The 27,450-nt window shown below is 42.5% G+C and overlaps 2 protein-coding genes across 3 annotated transcripts in view; both read right to left on the reverse strand.

Annotated features, from left to right (window-relative positions):
- Positions 1 to 9,273, reverse strand: part of arhgef17 (Rho guanine nucleotide exchange factor (GEF) 17) — a 60,601-nt gene extending 51,328 nt beyond the window's left edge. The window contains exons 1-2 of one of the 2 annotated variants that reach the window (XM_079354833.1): positions 8,973 to 9,273; positions 3,500 to 8,841 (exon numbers count right to left, since the gene is read on the reverse strand). In XM_079354833.1, coding sequence (XP_079210959.1) covers positions 3,500 to 8,740 — 5,241 coding nt within the window. In that variant the 5' untranslated portion in view covers positions 8,741 to 8,841; positions 8,973 to 9,273. Of the gene's footprint in view, positions 1 to 3,499 lie in introns of both variants that reach the window. The other variant, XM_079354832.1, reaches the window with a different exon arrangement.
- A 1,002-nt stretch (positions 9,274 to 10,275) lies between these two features.
- Positions 10,276 to 27,024, reverse strand: p2ry6 (pyrimidinergic receptor P2Y6). The gene is made up of 3 exons (XM_079354846.1): positions 26,791 to 27,024; positions 13,402 to 13,823; positions 10,276 to 13,027 (listed from the first exon to the last, which is right to left on the reverse strand). The coding sequence occupies exons 1-3, from the start codon at positions 26,818 to 26,820 to the stop codon at positions 12,355 to 12,357; spliced, it is 1,125 nt and encodes a 374-aa protein (XP_079210972.1). The 5' UTR covers positions 26,821 to 27,024; the 3' UTR covers positions 10,276 to 12,354.
- Between the last annotated feature and the right edge of the window lie 426 nt (positions 27,025 to 27,450).

Here is a 27,450-nt window from a genome sequence, read left to right on the forward strand (position 1 = left end):
GATGTTTGAGTACTCTTCTGTTCTCAACCCAATCAGTATGTCAAACTTCACTAAAGCCATTTTCACATTTACACTTCTGAAAACCCCTTCCATGTCTGATTAATTCATAACTCTGGAAACTATCTAACTAATTTCAGGAGGACTGCTCCATATATCCTCTTGACCTGGCTGTTCACATATGCGCCTCACAGTGGGAGACTATCCCTGTCAGACAGAAGGGGGGGGGGCGCTCCGGAAGTAAAACCTGACGTAAAAGAATCATCACAGAAGTGGCAGATTAAGCAACTATAATGAGATTATTTGCTTTTATATCACTGCGTCATGTAGTTCAACGGAATCAGAATATCAACAAATGAGCAGAGAACAACATACTGTAGGCTACTGGGAACAGAAAACGTAATGCAGCAGCTGTGAGTAAGTTAACTTTATTAGTCTTTGCCGGGGTCAAATATTTCCAAAGATGAATTTACATTGCACACTCTTGAGAAAGATGAAGTGCATGAGCTGAAATGCATTTCTTTCAGTTTATGATTCCATCAATGTCACACCTTAGTGTCCCAATGGGATTAAACATTGCGTTAGGGCATTGCGGAAGCATGATTTTCAAATAAACAGCAGGGGTTCTGAATACACACACAGGCATACACACAACACTGAGCATAGAACAAACCAGCTTACTGCTTCAGTATCCGTGCATGTCTACCTTTACTATTCTCTTACAGCACGACATCATTTGGAGAGGAGGGAGGAGTAAAAGCAAGAGATTGAGCAGAGGGAAAGTATTTGATTCCATGTGGGTGGCCTGATAAAACAAAGTCAGTCATAAATCTGAAGCTATAAACACTTTGCTTTTAGTCCTAATCCATGCAGAACAGAGCCCAAGCCAAACGTTTAGACTCTCATCCTCTTTGGCTTTCTATTCTCTCTGTTTTCAACCACCTGTACAGGACGTATGAAAAGTAAATAAAATGATTCTAATCTAGTAGCTGGATTGAGTATGACAATTCTGTCATCACACAAAAATTCATACAATTTTGAATGGTAGCTTGCTTTTTTATCCGACTTAAAAAGCCAACCGACTTTGTTGAACGCTGCAACTTTGTTGACCATATCCTTTAATTCAAGTGGGGGGGGGGGGGGGGGTAGATATCAATATTTATTCCTGAACTCATCACGGCACACCGCTGACACGTTTAAAAAAACAGCCATTTGTATAAAACACCTTCTTCCATGGCCATCATCCCCCTCCCTCCATCACAGTTTCATTCTTCAGCTCTCTCTCAGTTCTATTTTGATCCTGGACTTCTTTTTTTAAGCTTGCGAGTGTTTCCTTCTATTGCTTTCTTTCTTTTCTTTTTGTCTCCTTTCTTTCTCTCCCCACCTGACATTTGGCTTGTCAGCCTGCCTCACACAGAGACATACGGTATGACTTCACTTCACTGCAATGTTCCACAGACAGAGCAAGACTGCAAAGAGAATAAAGACTCGGAATTTCAAAAGAACAAGGCCAACAATGATGGGGTGAAAGTAATTACATCAGCATACTGATGGAGTTATTTTTGTCGATAGACTTTAACCCAACATCTAGACAATTGACGATGGAAATAAGGAGAAAAGGAAGAGATATTAGGCACAATGAAATAATGAATTCAGTGAAGCTCTAATAAAATAAGACATAAGACAGACCTAATGTCAGAATGTGGTAACTTTTTGTAGATTCAATGAGCCACACTCCTTCCTTCAGAAAAGGAAAATGACAGATCTCTACCTCTCTCTCCATTCTTTTGGTTTGCATGTGTTCCTTTCTAAAAAGCTGTCTTTGTTCCATATTTGCTGGGCTATAGTTAATAAGTTCAATCTAAATCTTAGAAAACACACTTGTTCACCCCAGTTCTGTGAGGCAGTCTCTACACAATGTGTTAAGCACATTTCTAGGTCCCTTTGATTTAAACAAGCCATTGATATATTCTAGACAAAGAACATGCAGATTCAAACACATGGTCTTCACAACCGCAGAATCAAGAGGAAAACAATTTGGAGACAAGTCACACATGTGCACACACACTTAACACAATGGAGCGCACTCACACAAGCCAGCCGGTAGTGCTGGACATCATCACACACTTCAGTAACCACAACAACTTCCTGTTTCTGAAAACCTATTTCCTGCTTAGTGAGATCACTCGCCAGCTTCTGCTACTGATGCAAAAGAAACAAGGAAGTGCAGGGAAGTAAAATAAAGAACAACTAATGTGGACCAGAACAAGCCATGTAAATCATTCCAATGGGCTTTAAAGCATCTTTCTGAGACACAACTTTAAGAGGTATAGCCAGCCAACAAAAGTAAATTATTTATTTTTTGCAGATGATAGAATATAATCCAAAAAAAGTGAACAACAAGCCGTGACAAATAAGGCAAGATTAAGTTTAAGAAAAACCCTGTGCATGTTGTGTCGCTGTACTGAGTTTAGACAGTATGGCAATCCCTCAGTTGTTTTTACTTTCTCCATGCCTATTCAAAGTCACACCCATGGCAGAATAGCAGCTTTATACTTCAGGTAAAGACCTCCAGGAGAGACAGTTGTGTGTGTGTGTGTGTGTGTGTGGGGGGGTGGGGGGGGGGGGGACGGGACATAGCCAAAGAAAGTCAGACTGTGAATGCCTCACAGACTTAACTGACATGTACAGTATGTTGACACAGACAAACATCATAAGTGGCTCCTGACTACTGCAAGTGTTTGGAATAATTCGACTTACATTTTTAATTCTATACTCTGAATTTATCCAAATTTTATGGAAATTCATAATCCCAGAATAGGTTCTTGCTCACAGCCCAGTCAGTTAACCAGCGAAATGCTGTTGTATAACAATCCAGAAAGAGGCTTCCAATGTTTAGACACTGCTGAGGAAAGGCAGCATCACCGACATCACACAATCTATGTTTAGGTGAGCTGTTTATAATATCTCCCTCTATGACTATAATCCTAGCACAGAGACGATCAATATTGGATGAAATAAATAAATGAAAAACAGACAAGCACAGTCAGCGGGCCTGACATCCCTTAATGTCCTTTGCTTTAGATTTCTTTGATCAGACTAATAACATCCTCTGATGATGGTTTAACACTGCTCAGCCTTTAATGGCCTTAGTATTTCCAAACCGCTCTCAAATGTACTCTGAAAGTAACAGTTCTGATCACAGTGCCTCATAAAAAAGGGACACACACACACACACCTTTGGTGTTATTGTGAAACCATAAGAACCTTTACCTTAACCTCCTCCTTTTGTTACATTTAATAGCCAGTAAATTGTATCTCTGATATCTGATAAAGACAAGAACCACTTCTGATCACTTATATCTATTTTCTTGCTATATCAAACCTTTCTCATTGAAAAATAATGCATATCAAAGTCTCCATGCAACAACAGAGCAGTTAGCATGTCATCCTTGCACTTGCAATCAAAGCAATACAATAAGCACAAAAAAAGTTGACTCACCACTCTAGGTTTGGTCCTCTGTGGTGAAGCTGTGGATGCAGTGTCCTCCATGCTCTTCGTCTGTGGTCCAGCTTTTGTAATTCCACTGGTGCTGGACTCACTGTGCTCTTCTGAAGCTGACACCAATCCCTCAGCTCCATCCCTGGCCACTGGAGGAGGCCCTTGGCCCTCAGTGTCCCTTTCAGCTGTGCTTAAATCCAGAATATATTTCTGGGTCACATCTTCCAGTGATGGGGTCTCATCACCTGAAGGCTTGCTCGAAACAGGACTATCTGTAGTGGGCCCAACAGCAAGACAGTCTGCTTCGCTCAGTGCTTGAAGTTGTAGCGGTGGGGAGATTGGTATAAATGTGGTTGGTTCACTTGCATGGCGGACATGCTTGGGTCTGGTTTTAGGTTTGGAATGAAGTAGGCGGGAGGGAAGAGGAGGGGTGATATCATTTGGTTCGCTTTGATTCTCTTGCTCCTCTGACCCCAGTTCTTGGGGCTCAATAGGGTCCTCATGAGGAAAAAACTGAGCGAGCCTGTTTGGGCGCCTTTTTACAGGCCGTCGAATCATCCTCGGGGACAGTACCCCAGCGAGCTTGAGGTCAAAGTTTAACTTTTGCAACTCTTTCTCCTCTTCGCTCTGGGCTATGACATCATCATCTTCATCATCAAGGTTCTCGGAGTGGGTGGATTCTGATTTGGAACGAACCTTAAACATGTTTGTGCTGTTTGCATGGTGATATGGCTGTGTAAGCAATGCTGACTGAGGTTTAACTTCTGTCTCCCACAGTTCCTCTCTCTGCTCACTCAGGATGGGCTCACTGCTGGATGGTGGGATCTGGCCAGGTTGATCCAGTTCACTGATTGGCTGTGTGCTTCTGGTCTGATTTTTGAATTCGGGGTCATGCTGAGAAAGCAAAGGGGCATCACTACGGCGACTGGGGTCACTGAATGATTTCTTCTTCGGGGCTTTGCCATTGCCGTGATCATCTGTCATCAGTTTGTCCATTGCACCTGGCTCAGCCACAATGCTCCTGATCACACCACTGTAGTCACCAACGCTATCATCACGGAGCCCAACATCACTGTAAACAGACAAGTCACTGGCCACACTTCCTTTATATTCTGATAAAGCCACCACAGCAGAGGCCTCTGAAGCACATCCTCCTTTGACTGATAGTGATCCTAACAGGTTGCTGTCTACAGAGGAAAAGTTGTTCCCATCTTCTGCCAAGGAACAGCGCCGCTGAGGCATGGGGTCGCTGAGGGAGCGGTAGACTGTTGACTCCCCATTTCCACCAGCTGCCGTTGTTGTTGATTCTGCATTACTGCCATTACTGGAATCAGATCCTGTGTTGTTATTACCAGAGAGAGAGAACTTGCGTCTTCGGCGGATAGCACTTGGGGTTGCAGGGGAATCAAGCGCACCTCCTGCAATGCCTGCTGACCTCTGTGACACAGCGCTGGGAGTGTTGATCTCTTCGCTTGTAGAGTTAACATTGTCACTGTCACTCTCAACAATCAGGGCAGGAATCAGCAAGGAGGGATGTACACTTGGACCAGTTTTACAATGTATGTCATTCTCTGTCATTCCTTCCTTTTCCTTCTTAAACCCCTCTGCCATGTGGAGAGCTGACTGCTTCCATATGGTGACTGGCTGCCCAAGCACATCCTTAGCAACCTGTGACCCCATATTAACTCCTGCTGACCCCAGGAATGACCTCTCAGTAGGATCATTTGGGCCTGTCTCTGGCTCTGTTACAATTCCTTCATCTGTTAAACTCGACTCATGGCCTGAGAGTTCATCCACAGATTGGTCATAGAACATGTTTTCCTCTGATTCACCCTTTGATAAGGCTCTCTCCGTCTCTCTGTTTTGTCTCTTTCCCTTGTCTCTGTACTCTGTTCCTCTGTTGTTTAACTTCTCCAACTGCATACTTTGACCACCCCTCTCGCTCCTCTCCCTGCTCTCCCTCTCATGTTTATCCCTGTCTTTTGTGATTTTAAATTCAGCCCCTTGATCTTTCCTTGCCTCGTCCTTAATGCTCTCTCCTGATTTATCCTTCTCATTTGTTTTCTTCACCTGAAAATCCTCATCCTTCAAATAAATGTCAGCTTTCCTCGCATCTTCATCATTGTCATCTTCTCTAGAACTCATCTGGCAGATGTCTCGAATGACCTGCCTGGCTTCCATCACATATCTCTCCTGCAGTGGAGGAATAACTTCCCCTTCCTCATCATCAAATCCAAAGTCCCTCATCTTTTGTCCTCTACCAATCCTAAAATCACCCCCATCACTTTCTACTTCCCTTTCTGACACAGACCCCCTCCCTCCATCCCTCTCTCCATCCAAGTCAAGCTGCTGGTCAGAGAAGCTCCTCTTTGTGGTGCCACCAGTCAATGCATCCCTCCTGGATGTTACGGGTTTGTCAGGATAAGTGAAGGATTTTGCACGCCGCAAGGTAGCAGTGAGGTCTTTCAGTGATGGACGTTGGCCAGAAGGTAGAGAGGTACCACCATGAGTCCTTGACCCCATCCTGTACACCAATGACCCCTCCATGACCCCCGATTTGTCTCCACTCATTTTCCTTACCTTAAGTTCTGATAGATCCGATTTGAGGAAACTTAGGAGTGACATAGTTTCTGATGTGATATCTGGGTTGGACGTGTGGATTTTGTTATTACCTTTTTCCTCTACTATATCCCCACCTGTCGTCTTCTTTAATTCCATGCTCTCTCCACCTCTTACCCTTGCAGATACTACGCTATCTCTGCCAAGCACACTCGATAAGTGTGTGACTGTAGGGACAATCTTGGGTCGTCCCCGCAAAGTGGTACGGGAAAAGTTATCCCCGTGGCCAAAGCTTGGGGAGCGATACATAGTGAAATTCCCATGGTAGGTTTTACTCAGCATGGATGAGGATGCCGTCCTGCTCGTGCCTCCTCCTGTCACATCCATATTTGATGCAGGATTGGCGCAGCCAGCCTGGTCCTCCTCCTTCAGCGTCTCAGTGCTGGAGTATCTGCTGCTACATCGTGAACCAGCAGGGCTCGATGCAAAGGGGAGGATATTGACCTTGGACACTCGTGATACACCAGGAAGTGTCTTGCAAGTTGGTGACGAGATGCGCTCCCATTGCTGCACCCTCGCTCTGTTACTGCTGGGAAGTCTTGCAGAGTGGCTCCGAGACACAGTTGCCATCAATTCCCCTCCAGTGTTTTGCTGGTGGCGACTCTGTAAGTGCTCCATTTTCAAGGCTGTATCGCTGTCAGTGTCTTCTGATTCGCCATCATGATCATCATAATCATCATGACTTGTTGCGAGAGCACCAGTGACCTTTTTCTTCTTTCTTAGTGAGCGGCGACGCACTGCCTCTCGACTGTGGGGGCCTAAAGAACCAGGGCTGTCCTCCTCACTGCCTGAAGACCTACCAATGCCCTTTGCACCCCACCTTCCATTTTTACTGCGAGATAAATAGCTGCCTCCTCGCTCTGTGGCACCCCTTTCTCCTTGTCTGCAGGCGATGGAAGGAACCAGGCCAGAAGGACCTCTCCAACTGCCTGCTCCACCTCCTCTTCTTCTCCTGGTGCACTCTTCCTCTTCGTCTCCAGAGCTGAACCTCCAGCGGGAGCTGAGAGGAGAGACAACTCTTGATGGGGCACTTCGCTCAGTGGAGGGAGCTACAGTAAAGGAGGAGGTAATGGCTTTATCTGAAGCTGGAGCAGCAGAGGGGGGGAAGGAGGTGGTGGGGGCTGGCGCTCTAGAGGAGCTATGTGAGGAATGTAAACTATCCCTGGGCAGCCCGACCCCCTGTCTATCCTTTCTCTCCCTCACTGTCGGCTGCTGACGAGAGAAGGAGGTGTCCAAGCTCAGGGATCGACTCGAAGACGAAGTAGCAGGGGGTTGAAGGTCAGGGCCGGGGTCAGATGTCAAAACTGTTGTTCTGTGGGTCTCATGGGCAGCCTCTGATTCAGTGCTGTGACTATGAGATTTGTTTGGAGTTGGTCTAATATTTTGGTTGTGGCAAACCCCCGAGCAACTGTGAGTGCTACCGCTGCTGCTGCTGCTCTGAAAAGTATTCTTCACACCAACTGTTTTGTTTTCAAAACTGTTAGCCTCTATGTCCACTTCTTCTTCATTTGACAAATGCTGCTCGTCAGTTTTGGCATAAAAGTCCATATCGTGACAAAAAGCTTGTTTAGCAGCACTGTTTTCTTTGCGCTTTGCCCCCACTATGCATTTTTCATGCAAAGACAGGGTACTGGCTTCATTGGCAGAGCTGCATGGTGAGAGTTTGTCACCTCTGTCCGAGAGAGGAGCACTCTCGCTGGAGTTGAGCTCTTGTAGAGAGCCTCTGTCTGCTGCTTTTAAATTCACAAAAGTGTCAGTCCTGCACTGCTGCTTCGATGGGATTTTTCCCTCGTCAAAGATTTGCCTGATTTTGGTGACACTGGGCCACTTGTCTAAGTGCAGAGGAACAAAATCACTTTGGTGTGTAGAAAGATAACTTCTGTGAGATTTACAGGGTGGAGGAGCCCCTCTGATAACAAACTCCTCTACCTCATCTGTAGTCAAACTTTTTCTATTATCACAGGGACATGGATTGATCTGTGAAGAGTCTCTCTTACCGCAGTTGCTGCTGCTGCTGCTGTCGGGTGGTAAACGTGTAAAAATCAGCTTGTCCCTTTTCTTCTCTGTATCCGAGCCTGACACAGAGTCTGTACCAGAGTGAAACTTTTGCACCTTGTTGTCTGAAGGGAAATCTTTAGTAGAAGTAGTGTCACTATCCCGGAAACAAACACCACTGCTGACCTCTTGAAAAGATAAACGAGATGGAGACGGGTCGGTGGAGCCCCTGTCCCGGGGAAGAGTGCTGCTCTCCCGCCTCACTGCTGCGCCGTCTCCCGTTGAGGCTCTGGGCGTCCCGGAGGAGCTTTTGAATTTTTCAGTGAGCTGGCGGATGGATGGAGAAATAGAGGAGTGAGGAGTGGAGGAGCCTCGCTTGGAATCTGCGGTTGGGAGGCTGGCGGTGGTGGCAGCGATTTTGGAAACTTTTCTTGACACACTGACATTACGCGTCGCCAAGGATTGTTCTGCTTTGCTGGGCTCCGGGGGAAGGGCGACGCCAGCTGCCTCCAAATCCTCTGATTTGTGTTGCTGGTTTTCACTCCTGTTAGTGCTCCAGGACCCCAACTTTTTAAAAGAAACACTGCGATAGACAGCTGCATTCTTCTTCTTCTCTCGTTCTGCCATTGTTCATGTCTCTTTTGCTTTCATTTCAAAGAAACATTTTAACCTCACGCGTATAACAGATCCAAGCACCTTTTGGGGTTGTGGTCCATTCTCCCTGCACGCTAACGACATGAAACCCCAACGATCAGTTTTTGTAAATTAAAATGTTGGCAAAAGCATCAAACTGCAACGGTCTGTTAAGTGATTAAAAGTTCAGTGAGAAAGTTAGGTGCTATTGTGTTTTAGAACTTACATGTTGTCGATTCCAGGAAACCGCATCCGTGCTCGCAGGAAAAGCGAAACAACTTTTTAAGGGGGTCAAAATCTTTCCCAACCTGTTAACAAACAACTTTTTGATGTTTCATCCTCTATTATTTCCAAAAGTCTGCCCATTTCAGGTGAGCACGCCTGCACAGGCCCGACACATCACTGCCTGCTAATTCCAAAACAGTTAGTGGATTCCTTATTTTGGCATGATTTGGTTTTCCGTGACTTATGTTGTTTTTTGCATGTTAATGTCTGAGATAGGGCAGAGGGGGTGGGCGGGGCTAGGGGGCTGACATGGCCCCCTCGGGATTGAGAGGAAAAGCTCCTTTTTTTTGATAGCAGAAGACAGATACTGTGTATAAAGTGGGTGTAATTATAGCCCGTTCCCTCGTGAAAAAAAGGACAGTTGCACTGCAGGAAGTTTTAGACAGAAAACTGCACATTGAAAGAAAAGGTTTGAAACTGCAGCAATGTCTCAAACCCCAAATCCAAATGTCTCCCTTTACTTGACAACATATTTGTAATTTACAGAATCGTTTATCTTCTTTTTTTTCCCTTTAAAGGTAAATGTTCATATAGGAGGGCAGAAAACACACCACGTTGATATAACAAATTCAATATTAGCTCTATTTCCCACAGTGTCATGGAGGTGTGATACTGAGCAGGGGTGTCAGCATACAGAAGGGGGGGGGGGACAACGAAGAAAAAAGTGGTCACTCATACACAATAACCCCACTGTGGTGCTTCCCATGTGGCTGTCTGGTTAACAGGTCCTTTTGTTCCAGACAGGAACCCTGTGCTACAGAAGCAATGTTGACTGCAGCGCCCTCTATAGTCTGACCTGTGCATTGTCAGGTCAATGACATAAGGGACATCTAGAGAGAGTCTCGACTCTCGACGCTCGATGAAATTGTCTGCAGGTTTTTGCTTTTTAATTTATTTTTTTTTTTCCCGTTTTGGGGTCGCAGGGTCTGGAGCTGGTCACATCTGTCATTGTGCGGGAGGTGGAATGGAGTGTTTGCTAGTCAACCACAGGGTTGTCATATAGAGACAGGCAAACAGTCATGTAACCCTCCATTATTTACCTTTGAGGATAATTTACACACATATATAATATCAATAATAAAAAGTAACGATAAGGTGTGAAGTTTTATAGTGGAGTTTAAAAGCATTGTGAGGCTTTAGAGGCCGGTTATTTTATAATTGGCCTTCCATCTTAAAATTAGATTTGAAACCATTTATTCATTTTGTATGTAGATTAACATCTGGTAAAAGAAATCCAGTTTGGCTTGTTTGACTTTTTTAATGGCTGTTTTCAGTTAGTTTTCGACAACATTCAAAGAACTTCATAAGATAGTCAAGAAGGCAGCTCTATAAGAGAAAAAACATATACATATATTAAAACATTTACAAAATAATGAACAAAAATATAATTCTACTTCAGATACTACTGTATAATAGGGTTTAACAAAAATAAGACTTCTTCTAAATAATACTGACTCAAATACATTGACACAGTGCAGACATCTTTTTAAATAGACTTCACAGGCTCACATGTGATGCATTTCAGACCCTCACCACGTAGTTAATCTCACACAATTTACAATTAACTAGTACATCACTGAATCTGCATGCTGTACAGAAACACAGAGACAAAGACGTTTCTTACATTTTTAAGCACATGATGTCATCATATGGTATAAAAAAAATGCTTGCATTTATAACGCATGAAACGTGTACGTTCACATAAACCACTAAATATGATATTTCTTCCCTTAAGGGTACACAACTCAAACTTTAGTTCACACTCAAACTACCTGTAAGTGATGTGTTCGTAAAGCTGCCTAAAAGTCTTTTTGAGACGGTTGAAATCAGTTTTATAGTTTATGGTGAATTTATTCTTTAATCTGACATAAATCATTTCAGTTTACCTTGACATCTAAATCTCAACCTAGAGAGGTTCAGAGTTTCTGGTGTAGTTTCTGGATTAACCTACCTTGCTAAGGCAGATACGACTACTGTGTTCTCAATAGTGAATAGTGAACATGTTATGTAAAGAACCTCTATACGACTGCAGAGCTCACTTTTTTAGACGTTAACTTTTCCTGCTTATCATTTTTAATCTCTTTTAACAACAGAAGAGATGTATTGGAACTGAAGTCCTTAAACTCACACCATGGGTTTACAAAAAACTACACAAAACTACAGTTTTTATGTAGATTGAGCCCTATTTTGTTTTAAATTTTCCTTTCAGCCTCTACGGTACCTGATGTCGATTTTCAAAAAGATGCATAAATTGTTGTTCACAAGGTTTAAAAGGATTTCTGTTGTTCACAGGAAGGTTTAAAAGACGTGGAGAAAGCCTCAGGGAGATGGCCTCTTTAGTTTGATATGAGCAGAATAATTAAGGTTTTTTGGCATCAGTTTATCTCAGATTAAATTAGGTCAAATGTACTCCTTGCTGGATAACCAGTACACAAATAAATAAATCAAAAGAGAGAACAGAACCAGAGTGCCAGTGCAGAGGAGTAACAGTGTGGAGCATGCAACACCTAGTGGTCAAAACGTGTAACAACCAGCCTCAAAAACTTATTTTTGAAGTTGGAACACTGTGTTACTTCAAGGGGGAAAAACAGAAGAAGCCTTCATATGAATGAACACAGTATTTATACATTCATCACTTGAACTACTTTTACTGCCATACGATTTTTTCATTTTCACACAAAAGTGCTTCATGCACGTCAAACATGCAGTCATGACATTTAAAATGTCATCTTACAAGGTTCTGTCACAGTGCATTTAATTGAGCCTTCCTTCTCTTAACAATTTTATCACCATCCTCCACGTACCCCAAAATTCACCTTTTTTTCTTGATTCTATATTTTGTACATACATAAAAGACACTGTTCACAGTTCAGAGTGACAGTAAGGATGTGAATGCCCTGGTATTCTGCTGCTATAGTCATCATTTACAGTGTATTAGGAGCATGAACAGTAGTGCTCTGCCATAACAGTGATATAATAATCATAAATCAAATGTCTGAATTCCAAACGTCCACAGCTTATTAATGCTAATTTACGATAACGCCTCCTTGTTTTCTAACTTTTATCTTTCTTTTATCACTTTTACCTTTCATATAAAAACATTACAATCATTTTGTTTTCTTTCAGGAGGCTTCTTGACATGTCCGACGGTGACCAAAAAAACCTTATTGAGATACAGTTTTTTTGTCACAGTGAACAGTAGTTATTAAAAGCATAGAGAAAATGTACGGGAAACCTGTTGCTAAACTCTGCAACCATTGCAGCATCATGAGATCAGCTGCTTGTATATCATCAAGTCTTTCAGAATATGAGGTTCTGCTGGCTCACACACTGGTGCCCTTCTCCCTCAGGGTGGTGATTTTGACCATAAACCTCTTTGTGCTCTTGCGGTAGCGGGGCTGAGTGAAGTAAAAAAGGATGGGATCCAAAATGCTGTTCATGCTGGCGAACGGCCTGGTGCTCTTGTAGATGATGGAGAACAGGTTTCTTGTCTCACAGGGGGCACCAGACAGCGTACGTACCACCAGGTACATGGTCTTTGTGAGATGAAACGGCAGGAAGCTTATGCAGAAAACTGCAGTCACCACAATGATCATCCTCACCGCTTTGTCTCGTATCTCCCCAGTTGCCAAGGTGACGCCCTGGTAGGACACCGGGCGGCAGAGGATGTGGGCCATACGACAGTAGCACACCAACACGACCATAAAAGGCAACAAGAAGCCGAGGCAGGTCAGAGCCATGCCGTAAGGATAGTAGTCTACTGATTTCTTTGGCGTGCTCAAATCATAACACACAGTGCGATTTCTCTGGACTCCTGTGGCTGCAAAGTGAAAAGTTGGGGCGCACAGGATGGCGACCACAAGCCACACCCCTCCACAGATGTACCAAGCCAGCCTGGATCCACCTTGTTTCAGCCACATGGCGAGCGGATGGCAAATACCCACGTAGCGGTGCACGCTGATGCAGGTGAGGAAGAGGATGCTGCCGTGTAGATTACTTAAACAGGAAAGTGTAAGACAGAAAATGTTGTTTCATTTTTCAGTTTTGCATTTCAATATGATTACAAATGTCATCTTGTTTCAAAACCTCTGCAAAGCATATATAACAGAAAAGCTTTTGTGCAAGTTGCGTTCAAGTACTCCAGTTCTGCATCACTGAGTAGTCCACTGATACTGTAGATGTTTTTTTAAATGCCTAGATTTTAAGTGCTGTTCGAATTGTACTGTTGCACCATTACACAAATATAAAGCACACAGTTCTTTTCAAAATATGTCCACAAGAGTGCGCTATTTGCATTATTTACTTCCAATGCTTCTAACACAGACTACAGTAGAAAAATAATGACCCAATTTTACAAACAAGGATCTCACCTGTAGAACTGAAACCGGACCAGCTTACAGGTAAACTCCCCAAATGGCCAGTAGTCATGGCTGCCATAGTTGTAGATGAGCAAGGGAAGGGACATCGCATACAGAAAGTCAGCTATGGCCAAGTTGAGCATGTAGATGTTGTTTTTGGACAGATGTGGTCGAGTCCTCCATATATTCCGTATGACAGTAGCGTTTAGAGGAAGGGCAAGCACAAACACAACGCTGTACACGACAGGGAGTAAGATACGTTTGAAGTCTTCCTTATAGGTGCAGCGACCCGACCTGCTGATGTTGCCGATGGAACTTTCTGTTGAGTACAGCTCTGTGGTGTGTTCACTGCTGGAGTAGAAGTCCAGAGAGAAGGTTTCAGAGCTGAGCGTTTCTGTTGGGAAGGAGTCGACAGAATGTGGCATCTTCACACCCTGGAGGAGACACATGGAGAGACAGGAAGAGGTTCAATATCTATGAACATGCAATCATCAGTCTGATTCTGCAGATTACCCGTGTAATTTTGAGACATCAGCGATGCATAAACGATATCACCACTCAAAACAGATCTCACATTTTTTATGAATGTTCATGCAAACCACACACAATAAACCATTCTTACCTAAAAGTATTAATCCAACAGGTACCATACAGATAATCATTTAAATATTCATGCCAGTACAAACTAAAAAATACTTATTCTAATATTGCACATTAGTAAAATTAATAACAATCAAGTAGAGACAAAAAGGGGATCAAATCCGTTTAAATTTCATGGAAAGTGTAAGCGCGAGTTATGGACTTATGCCTTTTCTTTTGTTGTTGTTATGGAAAATTTTACTCCTTGTGTACTATGTGCGTTGTACAAAGGTCTCATAGAATCTGTCATATAAAATGTATCTGAAATGTCTTAGAATACTACATGCACAGCCTAGTGGGTGTTTTGTTTCCCATCATTTTGTTCCCTCTATTCTGTTTCTTACACTCTGTACATGTGGGAAGAGTCACCCAGACTCTGTCTCACTGGACTCCAGCTCCTTTTCAGCCTTGGGAGATGGTAAATAGTCATGTAGTCTCTTTTCTCACACGAGGGGATAGATTGTGCCCTGCCAGGTGGGCAGTGGCTCTATGTGGCGTGATGGGGAAGTGCTCTGGGTAGTGTGATGGAAATGTATAAGTTTTCATGTTTGCCTTTACTCGGGGCCTCTTTCTCTCCTCACCGTGTGAGAGAGGGGTCTTCGAACGCTTATCTTGCCTTCGAATAAATGTTCATTGAGACCAGATCGATCTTGGGGTTCTTTTCCGAATAGATCTTCTCACTCTTTATTTTCACTCTTTGGTAATGGGAAAAATTCCACAACAATTTGGCGTTGTCGGCAGGATCCAGCGAGCTGCTACACAAGGGAAACGGGTGAACGGTGCTTGGCCAGCCTGAGGGAGAAAAAACTCAGTCCACCTGTTTGAACAGGGGAGCCGGGTTCTCTTTTCCTGCGTCTACGGCCACCTGGATCCAACGGACTTGATCCGAGAGAATACTGGGTGAGATACTATTCAAATTATAATTACAGACTCTCCGGGAAAGGGACTGACGGGTGTTCTTATGATTTCAAGCACTATAAAATCTGGAAATCAGGGGGTTTTCCAGAGGGAAAATCAAGTGCTCTTAGTATTTCAAGCACTATGAAATATAGAAATCGGGAATATTTCCTTGGAGACTCAGTGTTCTTATGATTTCGAGCACTATAAAATCTAAAAGGAATCAGGACTTTCAAAGGGAAAATTCAAAGTGTTCTTAGTATTTCAAACACTATGAAAGCAAGAACTCGGAATTTTCTCTTGGGGACTCAGTGCTCTTATGATTTTCGAGCACTACAAAGTCTGTAAATCAGTTCAGCAAGAGACATATTGACTGTTAAAATGGGGTCCGGATCCAGGGAGGATCATGTCCTTTTCCCCGACAGTCCAGTGTGTAATATTATGGAAAAAAAGGAAAAACAGCAAAAAACGGAAAAAACAAAAAAAAACAAATACGGTGAAAAATGTTCGAATGTCTGAATGAGTGGATGAATGAATATGGATTTCCAGAGGGAGGTTCGTTGAGCTTAAATCAGTTAAAATAATACATAAAATACAAATAATAAATACAGTATAAATACTTTTTTTTTAAATGTAAAGGTGAAAGTTAAGAAAGATTTGGAAAGATATGGGAGTCATAGTAAATGCATGAGAATGTGGAAGACTGCAGTGAGACGCTCGCTGCAAAAGGGAGAGAGAGAAAAAAGGTCATGTAAAAGGATGGCAGAGGGACGAGTTTAAAGTGGGGATGTAACTGGAAGAAAAAACCAGTTCAGCCCACCTCCATATAGGTCTAGTGATTCCTCACGCCTGTCTCCTTATGCCCCATTGCAGGCACCATTGCAGGCCCTCAGGGTGACGGACTCGGACCTGGACTCCTACCCTCCCATGCCGCCGTCCCTGCCGCCATTGGAACCAGACCAGCCAGAACCAGATGACCAGCCTCCTCCCCGAGATCAACAGGGCCCAGCGAACGGTTCTCCAACATCGCAACGTTATGACAGCCCTAACATTGCCAGCTCCAGACCAACGAGCAAAGCATCCAGCTCGGGATAACACAGACACTGGAATACAAAGCTGCTGTTGCTACTCTGACCCGAGACCTGAGAGACAGATTCTTCAGAAACACTGATACCAGCACTATCAGGAGTGTTATGCAGCACCCAGAGAAGCAAGCTGCAGATTTCCTGCATTGCCTGACAGAAGCCTTTAACCGTCACTCAGGCCTCCTCTGCAACCACATTAGGGATTATCTGAAGTTGCGGGGCAGACATGGCGTCATGGTGCAAGGTATGGAGAGCTCCAAAGACACGTTTTACACGCTCAGGACGTGGTGAATGAGCGAGAAGGGAGCAGAAAGACAAGAGAGACACTGTTGCATAAGGCTACGCTCACCATGGACAGTGGATCTGCCATTTCCAGGGCCTGTCCCGAAGACACGGATGCGAAGGGGGCCGAGCCCTTGACTGACATTCTGACTTGTGCTATTTCTGCCGGCTACCTGGCCGTTGAAGGGACGATTGCCTATGAGGAGCTGAAGGAGGAGCCACTGGGGGGGAGGGACGGGAGGTTAGGACTCTGGGTACGGACGTCAACCCGGTTGCTGAGGGTCCTGCCCAGGGGCGTGAGATACCACACACACACACACACACACTGCTACACTCTGTTGAAACGGCGCCTGCTTCTACTGATTCACATAGGTTACACACACAGGAGGCATTAACACACTTAGAGTTACAAACACAACCCCTGCCAGAAACATGTTTATTTACATATTTTTAGGAACTTTTGTTTATTTACTTATTTTGGGTACTTTAAACCAGCACAAAACTAACTCCTACGTCTACTGCTTTATTAAAACATAACATGTTGAAATATTGCAAAAGTCTGTCACGGTCCCTTTCTGTCTCCATCAGGCGGTGAAAGCTGCACTACCCGTTCCAGCGGCCTCTGGACCGCTCTACACCTTCTGGCCAGGACAGTGGGTGTCTGTGAAGGACCACAGGCACCGCCACTGAAAGTCCAAGCGCCGGTTAGGTCCGTACCAGGTTCTGTTGACCCACACCGTTTGAAGGTCGCAGAGATGGCCACTTGGATTCACGCCAGCCACTGCCGCCTCTTCACTGGAGAGCCCAGTAGCTGCCCCTAATCCAGCCCATAATTACTCTGAGGTGTTAAGAGCGTTCCTGGAGCGTTCCAACGTTCCATTGGAGCCGTGGCCTTTAACATCTTGTGCCTCCCCTTGTGGTTGTCCTTTTGGGGTTGTCCCTTTGCCCCATACCACTCCTTCTAACGGCTTGCTGATTCCCTATCCCGCCTCAGTACACGTTTGCACTTCCGTCTTCCTACTGTGGGAAAATAACCACACTCAAACTTTTCACTGGAAAAGAAAACCCACTCAAACTTTTCACTGGAAAAGAAAACACACTCAAACTTTTCACTGGAAAAGAAAACACACTCAAACTTTTCACTGGAAAAGAAAACACACTCAAACTTTTCACTGGAAAAGAAATGACTCAAGACTTTAGTTATTATGTTAGTTATTATATTATGTTCTTCGTGATCCTCACACCTTTACTGCACCGACTAATGCTTTTTGTGTTCAATCTCAGTCAGTGTACATGTAAAAATAAAAATAACAATAATAATAATAATAATAATGGTCTCAACCTCTTTGTTAACCCTTCTGTCTGTATTACTCGTCAAGACCCCAAAGGCACATATTTGGGTACCACTGCAGGATGTATTATCCCTCTTAATGACTCCTGCTCTTTCTTTCTTCTATGATAAATTTGCTGTTTATTGGAGTTGTGCTAGTGATTTTTGTTTTATCTCGTTGTGTTATTCCCTGCACCAGAGTTCGGGTTCAGCACCTAGAGAACCAAACTGTTCAATATCAACTCCTTTCCATGACTTCCCCTGTTGTTAAGAATTGTGAGAGTCCAGCAGCGACAGTGATGATGAAGAAGACTATAATCCGTATTGATGCTGTACCTTTATGAAGTCTTGACTTGAAGTGGTTACACATTGTCATTGTAGTTACGGATGTTTGGTTTGCTGTGACTGCACACACATTTAAGAACATTTCCCAAGTATCATATGGTGTGATTAACATGTAATCAAAAATAAATAATGTATCTGAAATGAAAGTGCTTTGAGTTTGTCAATGTCGGAGCGCTGTCTCCACCAGAGGGCAACAGAGATCCGTTCGTGCTTGATTTGTTAACTGGGTAGAGTTTTTTTTCCTTTTTTGAAGTTATGCGTTGAGATTTCTGCCATTGAAAAGATTTGCTTTGAGCAGCTGGTATAGACAGGACATCAGCAGAATAATTAGGGTCCTTTGCCAAGTACCAAATCAAAAAAATACTTCATTATCCCTGCAGAGAGTTCAATTATATCTGCAATATAATGTAACATGTATGTTGTCGCTGTTGCCTGCTATGCCAACTAACATGGCTCTTTCTGCTGCAGTGTACATTAAAAGTGTTTGAGGTTCCAAAGGATCACATTATAAATATGCCAAAAGGTCCTTCAGGGGAATTTACTCTAATTGATGCGTTTTGTAGTTTAACTGTTTGTTTCCAGGCCTCTTAAATCATTACACAAGAAAACTGCACCGACACATGGTAGACGTATTCAAGCATTTTGAAAGCTTCCAACATGACATTGCTCTTTTTTAAGGGCTAGGAAATAATAAAGACTGTTATCACTGGTTTATTTACATGATTTAATCATTGTACTGATGCTGTGGAATAAATGACAGTAGCCTTATATTAAACCTGTCAGCAATAACTGCACCGAGCTGTTACACTGCGCATGAGTTACTATGTCAACGTGTATCAGTAGTGAGGTTGTTCATAGAAAAACTCCACCGAAACAAATAATGTCAATAAAATGAAAGCCGATCCATTGTGATAATTAAATCCTTTCATTACTTGATGACAAGCGGGAAAGCTGGACAGCTGCAAGACGTTGAATAAAAAAACCACTGCAGACAGTCTGGTCTCCCACTCAAACCTCACACTAACTGGGACGGGCTGAGATCAATCAACAGTCCTGATTACTGCACCTCCATCACTCATATTTATTCCTTTGATTGCAGCACGTGGGCGACTAAGTGATTGGCCACTTTATTCCTTTGTCTGTGACTCACTGCATTTCACAACTCCCGAAAAGAAAAGTTATTGGTGTATGCAGTAACTGCTTTAAGACTTTGTTTTTGTTTCTAAATTGTGATTTCATAGGATTTGGTGGCTTTTTCTCCTCTGTGAAGGTGCATGGACACTTTTGATTTGTTCCCTGATGCATTATTGTATAATACCTCAGTCAGTGATTGAAGGATAGTAGAAGGGGAGAGGGCCAAGTGCCAAATGATTGTAAAACATTTCACTCCACTGAACCTACCAACAGGAGGCCAGGAGCGTTAATAAAGGTTCTCAGTGAGTTGTGTTTGGTGATGACTCATTTACAGCGCGAGTTTGATTTCTGATTTATTGAAAAGCTTGTCTAAAGGAAGGTGGTGGGAACGAATCTCTTGGCATTTGTTAAAGGTCAGTGAAGTCATGAGAGCCACTAGGCAACAAATCTCTCTGAAAACACGACACAATCAAAAGTGATGTCTGGTTAACTCCGTAAATCCCACTCTCAGATTGTATGACGGAAAGGGAGAGTGGGCAGCCTTCAAGTTTGGACCTGCGTTTAATAGACCCAACCTAAAAAAGGATTTAATGTGATGAACTCCTGAGTGTGTGTGTCTGATTGTGGTATAAAGACGGCCAAACGTACTGTAACTCTACACATAGTACTTTGTGCCTGTTGGTATTCATAACGCCTGCATGTGTTTAGAGTCAACATGTGCAGTGACATGAGCTCACACACATTATGTATTCACTAAAGATGTAAACGACACACAGGAAGATATCCTCTGTTATACAGTGTACGGTTTACTGTAATAGAGAGGAAGATAAAGAACACACACAGGATCATACAAGCCCTAGCAAGGAACTCGTGAGTCGACAAAGCTGAAGCCGGAATAACAGCAAAAATCTGCCAAATAAAATAAGTGCAGCTCCAGTTTCACCATTGAATAAATTAAGCCTCATTAGGGGCAGCACGATACTCGTTTATCACTGGAGGAGGTTATCCATCGTGAAAAATGGATGAACTCTTCAGGGCCAGCTCATTTCTTGTAGTTAAATTATATACAGACTTGAAACCCTCACCTAATCTATCTTTTACTCACTGCATACTGAGTGAAGTGCATGATATACATACACTTTTGTGTAAAAAAACAACAACAAAAAATAATTTAACAACAATAATAACAATAACAATTAACAGGGTGCAGATAGCCTAGCAGTTCGGTCACACCTCTGTATGAAGGCATTAGACCTTTCAAGCATGCGGACCGGGTTCAAGTCCAATCTACAGCTCCTTTTCCGCATATCATTTCTTTCTCTATAACCCAATTAAAGACATGCTATTAAACACATTCCCCCGTCTCTGTTCAAATAACGTTATTAGGGGATCAGGGTTGTTAAAAAGTGTAAAGAAACAACGGTTTAGTCTCGTCTGTGTTCAGGGTCATGTCACACACCTGTGGTATATGCCAACGTGACGCATGAATCCAAATCCCGCTCTCCTGAAAACAATTTTCAAAGGGAAAAGAGTCCACAAGTTCAGTTTTCAGATGAGATTTATAAAAGGTACAAATCATTGCTGTTCATGTAATGAGGTCATGTGACGCCCCATCAATTCACTGAACATTACTCAGGATCATTAAGATGGGTGTGAAGGAGTCACCTACTGTGAAGTAGTTGAGCTGTCTCTGCCCACAGAGTTATAATAAGTCTGGTCAACTTCCTGAAAGTTGACCAGACATCTTCTATTGAACCCTCTGTGTGAGGAAACAGTCTCTGAACCAAACACCTCAGGCGGGGAATCAAGTAATGAAGTGCAGAACACACATTCAGTAATGTGATCAAGGACAAAACTGCTCTATCATGCCCTTTCACTGCTGGATCTGCTCGTCTGCAGTAAACCTATTACTCTTGTGTTTTTATACTGTGTGTTCCACCAGCCAAAAAAGTCATTGGAGAATGCGGGCATCGATCCCGCTACCTCTCGCATGCTAAGCGAGCGCTCTACCATTTGAGCTAATTCCCCCATGCAGTGCAAGGCAATGCACAAGGCTTTAAGAAGGCCCCACCCCCGACTCAGTCCACGTGAAGAACTGTCACAAGAGACGCTCACAAGAGACGCTCCCTCACTCTGATGTCTGTTTAACTCTTTCTCCCCCCCCCCCCCCCCCCCCCCCCCCCCCCCCGCCCAACCCCACAAACACATGCTTTGACTATGTGGCACACATTGCAGCACACTCTCTGCACTCAGCGGTGCAGAAAAGCATTGCTGAAGGTGACGCAAGATTATTTATAAACCCTGATGGCTACAGTGCATCTGCAACTCAGGGTAAATATACAAGCTTAACCATGTAACACAATCACAGCAGGGATGTAAATCAAACTCAAACAGGACGTTTAAACTGTGATTAAGACAAAAAGATAACGTGTAAACAAATAATCACAGTTTATATTCCCACAGAATTAAAGTATAACTGTGACCAAATACATTTAAATATTGGAAAGTATTTCAAATGACACATTACCCTTGTGCTAATCAGATTAAAACAAGCATTATGACTCTGACCATTGGTTCTATGATATCTTTTCAACAAGTCTTTGATAACTGCATTTTGGGCAACACAATAAATGTGTATCTGTCATAATCTAACACTCTCTACAGATCAAAGATAGAGCTACGAAAGATATCGGCCGATGTATTAGCATCAAATTTTTCACTTCCTAAAATCGATATAGGTATCGGCCCCAAAAACAACATTCAGCAGAGGTGGCCACTCAGTGTATGCCTGGTTCACTTCATTTAAGTTGTCCTTCAAATAACCAACTCTCTAAGAGCAGGTAGCGGGGTATTCATAGTATGGTTAATAAAGACTGTTAGCGTCTACGTTAAGAAACATATCAGCAGAGCAGATGTGTCTGAGGGGGAGGAGGGGGAGGTGTTTTGTTGAGGAGGGAAAGCAGTGACCAATTGATCCCTTATTACTTTCTAGACTCAAATCTCTTCTTACCCTTGCCATGCTAATCAATGATATATGCCTGCATGCTGCTGCTGCTGCTGCTACTTGCCCCCAGCTCAACCATGCACACACACATGCTACCATGCTGTACTAGCATACACACTTGATGAATTAGAAAATGGAAAAAAAAAAAAAAGAATAAAAAAAAAGGAAGGAAACAACACATTTAAGGCAGCAACCTCAAACAAGACCAGACTGATTGCTAAACAGCTTTCTGCAACCACCATCCAGGTCAAGAAAGTGTGAGACAGAAGGGAGAGATTGATAGTCAATGGTCAGGAGCATAAATAATCTTGAACAGATTTACTCGGTCACACACAAAGCAATGGAGCGCACACACTTGAACTGTTCCCCTCTCTTCTGGTTTCTTCTGAAGAATTACGTTTTGGTGCAGATTGTTTAACTTCGACAGACAAAGTGCAATCCAGTACAAATATGGACATTTTTAAATGACTCGACAGAAGGCTTAAGGCATTACTTTATGACAAAAAAATCCCTTCTGGCAAACTAAACTATAACATTTAGCCAGTTATTTCCAGTTGTTTAAAAAAAAGAATTTACTGTAAAACCGCGTTGGTTCCCGTCTTGATTAGGACTTTGAGTAAGCATTTTATCAGGAATTCAAAGACTGATAGATGCTCTTGTGATGCAGTTGCCTCAGACGAGAAGTGAATGTAGCTCTGATGAAACACAGAAACAGATCAGTGGGGCAATGGGCACCAAATATCTAAACGCTGAGACACCACAAGGTTGCTTTTTGCACAATCATCAGATCAGACTGACTTAAGTACTTTGCTCAGGTCAGCTGATTCTGGTTATGACTGGATGGATTATTGGGGCACTTTGTTTTATTTTGATTCAAACAGGTATCTGTTCAAAGTAATGGTTATGGTTGAAACTAAATGCCCCTTCATTGCCTTTATGCCCACAAACATCTGTTTCTGACCATTCAGAGTTTAGAAAGATTAAAAGCTAGGGATGTCAGCATCTTGAAAAGCTAGATACCACCCAAGCTATTTCATGAAAAACAGTGATAGAACAATTATAACAACAAAGATATCATTAACGGCACTGTTTAGGTTCTTCATGAACTAATGGAAGTGTGAGTTGGATTGTAGCCTTTTTAAAAACACGCTCCAAAAATATTAGGGCACTGATGAGGGCCCTGAGGGGTTCGGTTGTGCGCCCCCCACATATGGAGGTCAGAGTCCTTCAGGCAGGCGGCCCCAGGTTCAAGTCTCACATGTGTTTTCTTTCCCCCATGTCATTCCCCACTCTCTCTCTCTCTCTCTCTCTCTCTCTCTCTCTCTCTCTCTCTCTCTCTCTCTCTCCAATTCAATCCACTTTCTAAAAAAAATGGCAAAAAGCCTCAAAATAAATATCTAAAAAAAAAAGGTCATCTATCATGACCTCAATGACTGGATGAAGAAGTATAAATGATTAACACGGCTGACCTTTATATGGTTTTATTCACCAGTAAACAGCAGAAAGAGAGAGGAATCACACAGGGGACATTCAACTGCCATGGCTAGCACCTTAAATCCACAATGATGTTGTTCTGTCGATAGACTTCAAACAACCTGGTTCGATGCACCAATCTTACTATTGACATGTTTTAGGCTATATTTTTATAAAGTAGTTAACTAGATTTGCAGGATGATAGTTTCATGACCATTAAATTACTTTTTTGTGTTGGTACAAGCACAGAACAAACTACAGATGTTTTGTAGTTCAACTTGCTTGAAATATAATGCAGCAGGTTCAAATATCTAATTGGTTCTAAAGCGTTAACACAATCACAACATCAGCTACACAAAAACACTCACTGAGCATGTGGCGTATATTTATTTCTGTCTTAATTCTGTCCTTTCTACCTTTCTGTTATTGGAATAAGAAGGGCTGTATGTTGAACTTTTGTCTCTGTCTTGACACAAGTTTTTACCCATCAAAAGTCATTGTTATTTGTTTCTCCTTGTGCTTATAGAAAAACACGTTTTGCTGTAAAAAGCCAATCAAAAGCTTAGTCGAGCATTAAGTCGCAGTTAGACTGAGTCATGTGGTGACTGTCCTGGATTTGCGGTGCAAGCTCAATGCAGAGTCAGTAAAATATCCACTATACATGTCTGACAGTCTTGGAGAACTCTCTGTCGGGTACTTTGCCCTTTTAACATTGGCTCTGGGTCACCATGGTTCCCCAGATTTATCTCAGGATCTTCCCATTACATTACCAATTCAGAGGCCATTTGGGTGGCATGTTTGGTATGGCTGCAGCTCTGCTTTTGATTATTTACCCAGGGAGATAATTCAGGGCAATTTTCCTGGAAACAACTTTCGTCCTGTTTTTCTCTCTCCACCACTCCATCACTTCTCTGTCTCTGCCATAGTTACTCTGAACAAGTGCAGCATTCGACTCTTCTCAGTCAGACAGGAAAAAAACAGCCACAGAAGTCTGAGCATGGCCTGGCTGAAAGGAATCTTTACTGAAAACACAACAAGCACGCCAAAGTCCCATGGAGAGTTTGCCAGGTCTTTACACATGACAGCCCATCCACATAGTTCTTGGTTATTGCTTCTGTGATGTGACAGCTTGTTTAGACAGGAGTTCAGAATACTTCTCAATACAATGACTATAATGTAGAAAACAGCAACAAATTAAGTTGTTAAATATTCTAGTTTTTTGCTCTTAAATGCCCCCATGGTGACCCTGGCAGCAGAGATGATTTTACAGTTCCCTTAGCAGACGGTTCTATCCAAAGTGGCTTACATCAGTGAGCGTGTACAACAGAAGCAAGGATCTAAAGGAGGAAATAACTAAGTCATCTGTGTCTTTATCAATACTATTAAATGAGTAGGTGTAGAGAGCTGGATTTATTTTAAAAGGTGCAAAGGAACTCTGCAGATGATGTTTGTCGACTCTGAAAGAAAGCAATTATTTGGCAAAATATAGAGTCGAAAATAAATGAATAAGCTGCCAATAATTTGATAACAATAGATTGTTTGATTTGTATCATTATTTAATATTATTTGCATGCCTGAATTTTTTACTTTTTACATCAGGATCATCTGGATGAAATGCCTGTTGCACTGCAGTGTTAAAGGCTGCAGGGATTACAAAATGTATAGGGAATCTGTTGCTAATCGATTATCAAGCAACTGAAAAGACCACAGGAAAAACCTATAATGTTAGCTATAGGAAGTGGAGAGTACGAGTGATAGCACGCTGTCTGGTATCCAATTGGTGATCAAATATGTTGCTTTACTCTAAAATATGGTCCGTCCAGATTTCTCCCTTCCCATCGATTCACTGCAGAGAAGCTATGAATATCATTTTGCAGATTGCCTACTTTGATGACTTACAACCTGTAATAAATAGGCAAACACACACACACGCACACACACATAAATCAACATTTGAATGAAGAAAACTAAGTTCCCAGTTTGAGATAGATAAAGTAAATCAATCTATCTATCTATCTATCTATCTATCTATCTATCTATCTATCTATCTATCTATCTATCTATCTATCTATCTATCTATCGTTGCAACAATGGAATTAAAATAATATTTCCTTCTCATGCCAATAGATAAGCCTGCTGGTGGAATATTTCATGGATATATTTCTATTTAAATGCTTAGAATCAAAGTGAGAGAAATGATCCCACATAACTTGCTGTTGCATGGCACTCTATTATAATGTTGTTCCAAAATAAAAATAAAAAGACCTGTAATGGATATTCATTCAGGATACATTAATTTCCATGTATTAGAATATTGTGTCCAGCACAATGTAAGGACTCTTTTTCTTAATACTTCAAAAACACTCGTTTTCAAGAGCAATACACATAATGGTTTAATAAAGTGTGCTTTAAAGATTCTTACAGTGGTCAAGATTTGAGGGGGGAAACTAAGGCAATTTTTGGATCAGTGATGTCATAAAGTAATGCATTTTATTACAGCATTTCATGAGAGAAGTGGTATTTTCCCATGAATCTTTTAATGGCCTTGTTTTTGTGGTTTGTGACTTTAGCATTTAAACTTCTGCTGGATGTACGTCAATGTAATGTGCTGCAAATCACACACAATGCATTCCCTGATAAATAGACGCTGTCAAAAAAAATAAATAAATCAAAACACCTGGAGCCTGCTCAGTGAAGCTTTGATGCCTGAGGCAGGACACGGCGCAGCTTGAGGGAAACATTCAGCATCTGTTCTGTACATTTGGGAAACTAACGAAATACAAGTCAATGTGCTTTCTGGGAACAAAAACCACTCTGGAGGAAGCCAGGAATGTAACAAAACCCTGACGTGATCAAAACCGATAGTTTTCTTCGCACTGCATGAGGACATCGTGACTGCGTGTAAATGTAAAGGTAGTAAAGGTAGTCAGAAAAAGGTTTAAGTAATCAACAGAACAATCTTACTGTTTTATATTTACAGTTCATTTCGGCCACTGCATGTTTATGAACTGCCTCAGCGTGTCTGCCTGTCATAATTCTTAAACACACCTCTGGAGCTGTTTTGACATGCAGAGGTGTTTTGATAAGATTGGTAGAGCAACGCTTTGTGAGAAATACTGTTCGTTTAGTGCCAATGTCGTTGCTCGGTATTTTGCATTCATAAATGAATAAGTTAGACAAACTACGTAAAACAGTGAAGAAATTCAACTTACCCACAATGATAGCAACAGAAAGTGCAACATCAACAGGTTTTATGGTTTAGACATGGCAGATGACTCGTCCAGCTCCGTTCCCTTTTCTTTGTAACTGCAATGTCCGTGGAAGGAAAAAAGGTAGCGAAATCACTCTAAACAGACTCAAAGCATAACAGCATGGACGAAGTGTCGTTAAAAACAAATCAACGCCTGTCTGACCCAGTGTGGTTCTATGTGCTGTTATGAGCTGCTGCGCTCACTGCTGCTGAACAAAACTCACTGAGATCCGCGCGAGCGCTTCACCAGGCACGCGCACGCGCAATGACTCTTGCAACTTAAAAGTAGGGCACAGATAGACAACCATTAAATATAAGAGGCGACTCTGCGCTGTTGTGCATGTATTCTAACATGTCAGGTCAAAGTTTTTCCTCTCATATTTATTCAGATAAACCGAGGTCATTTTCAAGACTTGATTATGACCGGTCTGCAGGTGCCTTTTAGCAGGACTTAGTTCCGGTCAATAGTTCACTGTCACACCTTCCATATCAAGGCGCTCACAGCTGAGATAGACGGTAGAGCGTGGAATGAGCCCAATGAAAAGTTTTTAATGACTTTGGAAAGTTTCCAATTTTTAAACAGGGTCATAGGCTGCCTTACATGATTTAGTCTGTTTCAGTT

The sequence above is a fragment of the Symphodus melops genome, assembly GCF_947650265.1.
Source record: "Symphodus melops genome assembly, chromosome: 10".
In the NCBI taxonomy this organism is placed as follows: domain Eukaryota; kingdom Metazoa; phylum Chordata; class Actinopteri; order Labriformes; family Labridae; genus Symphodus; species Symphodus melops.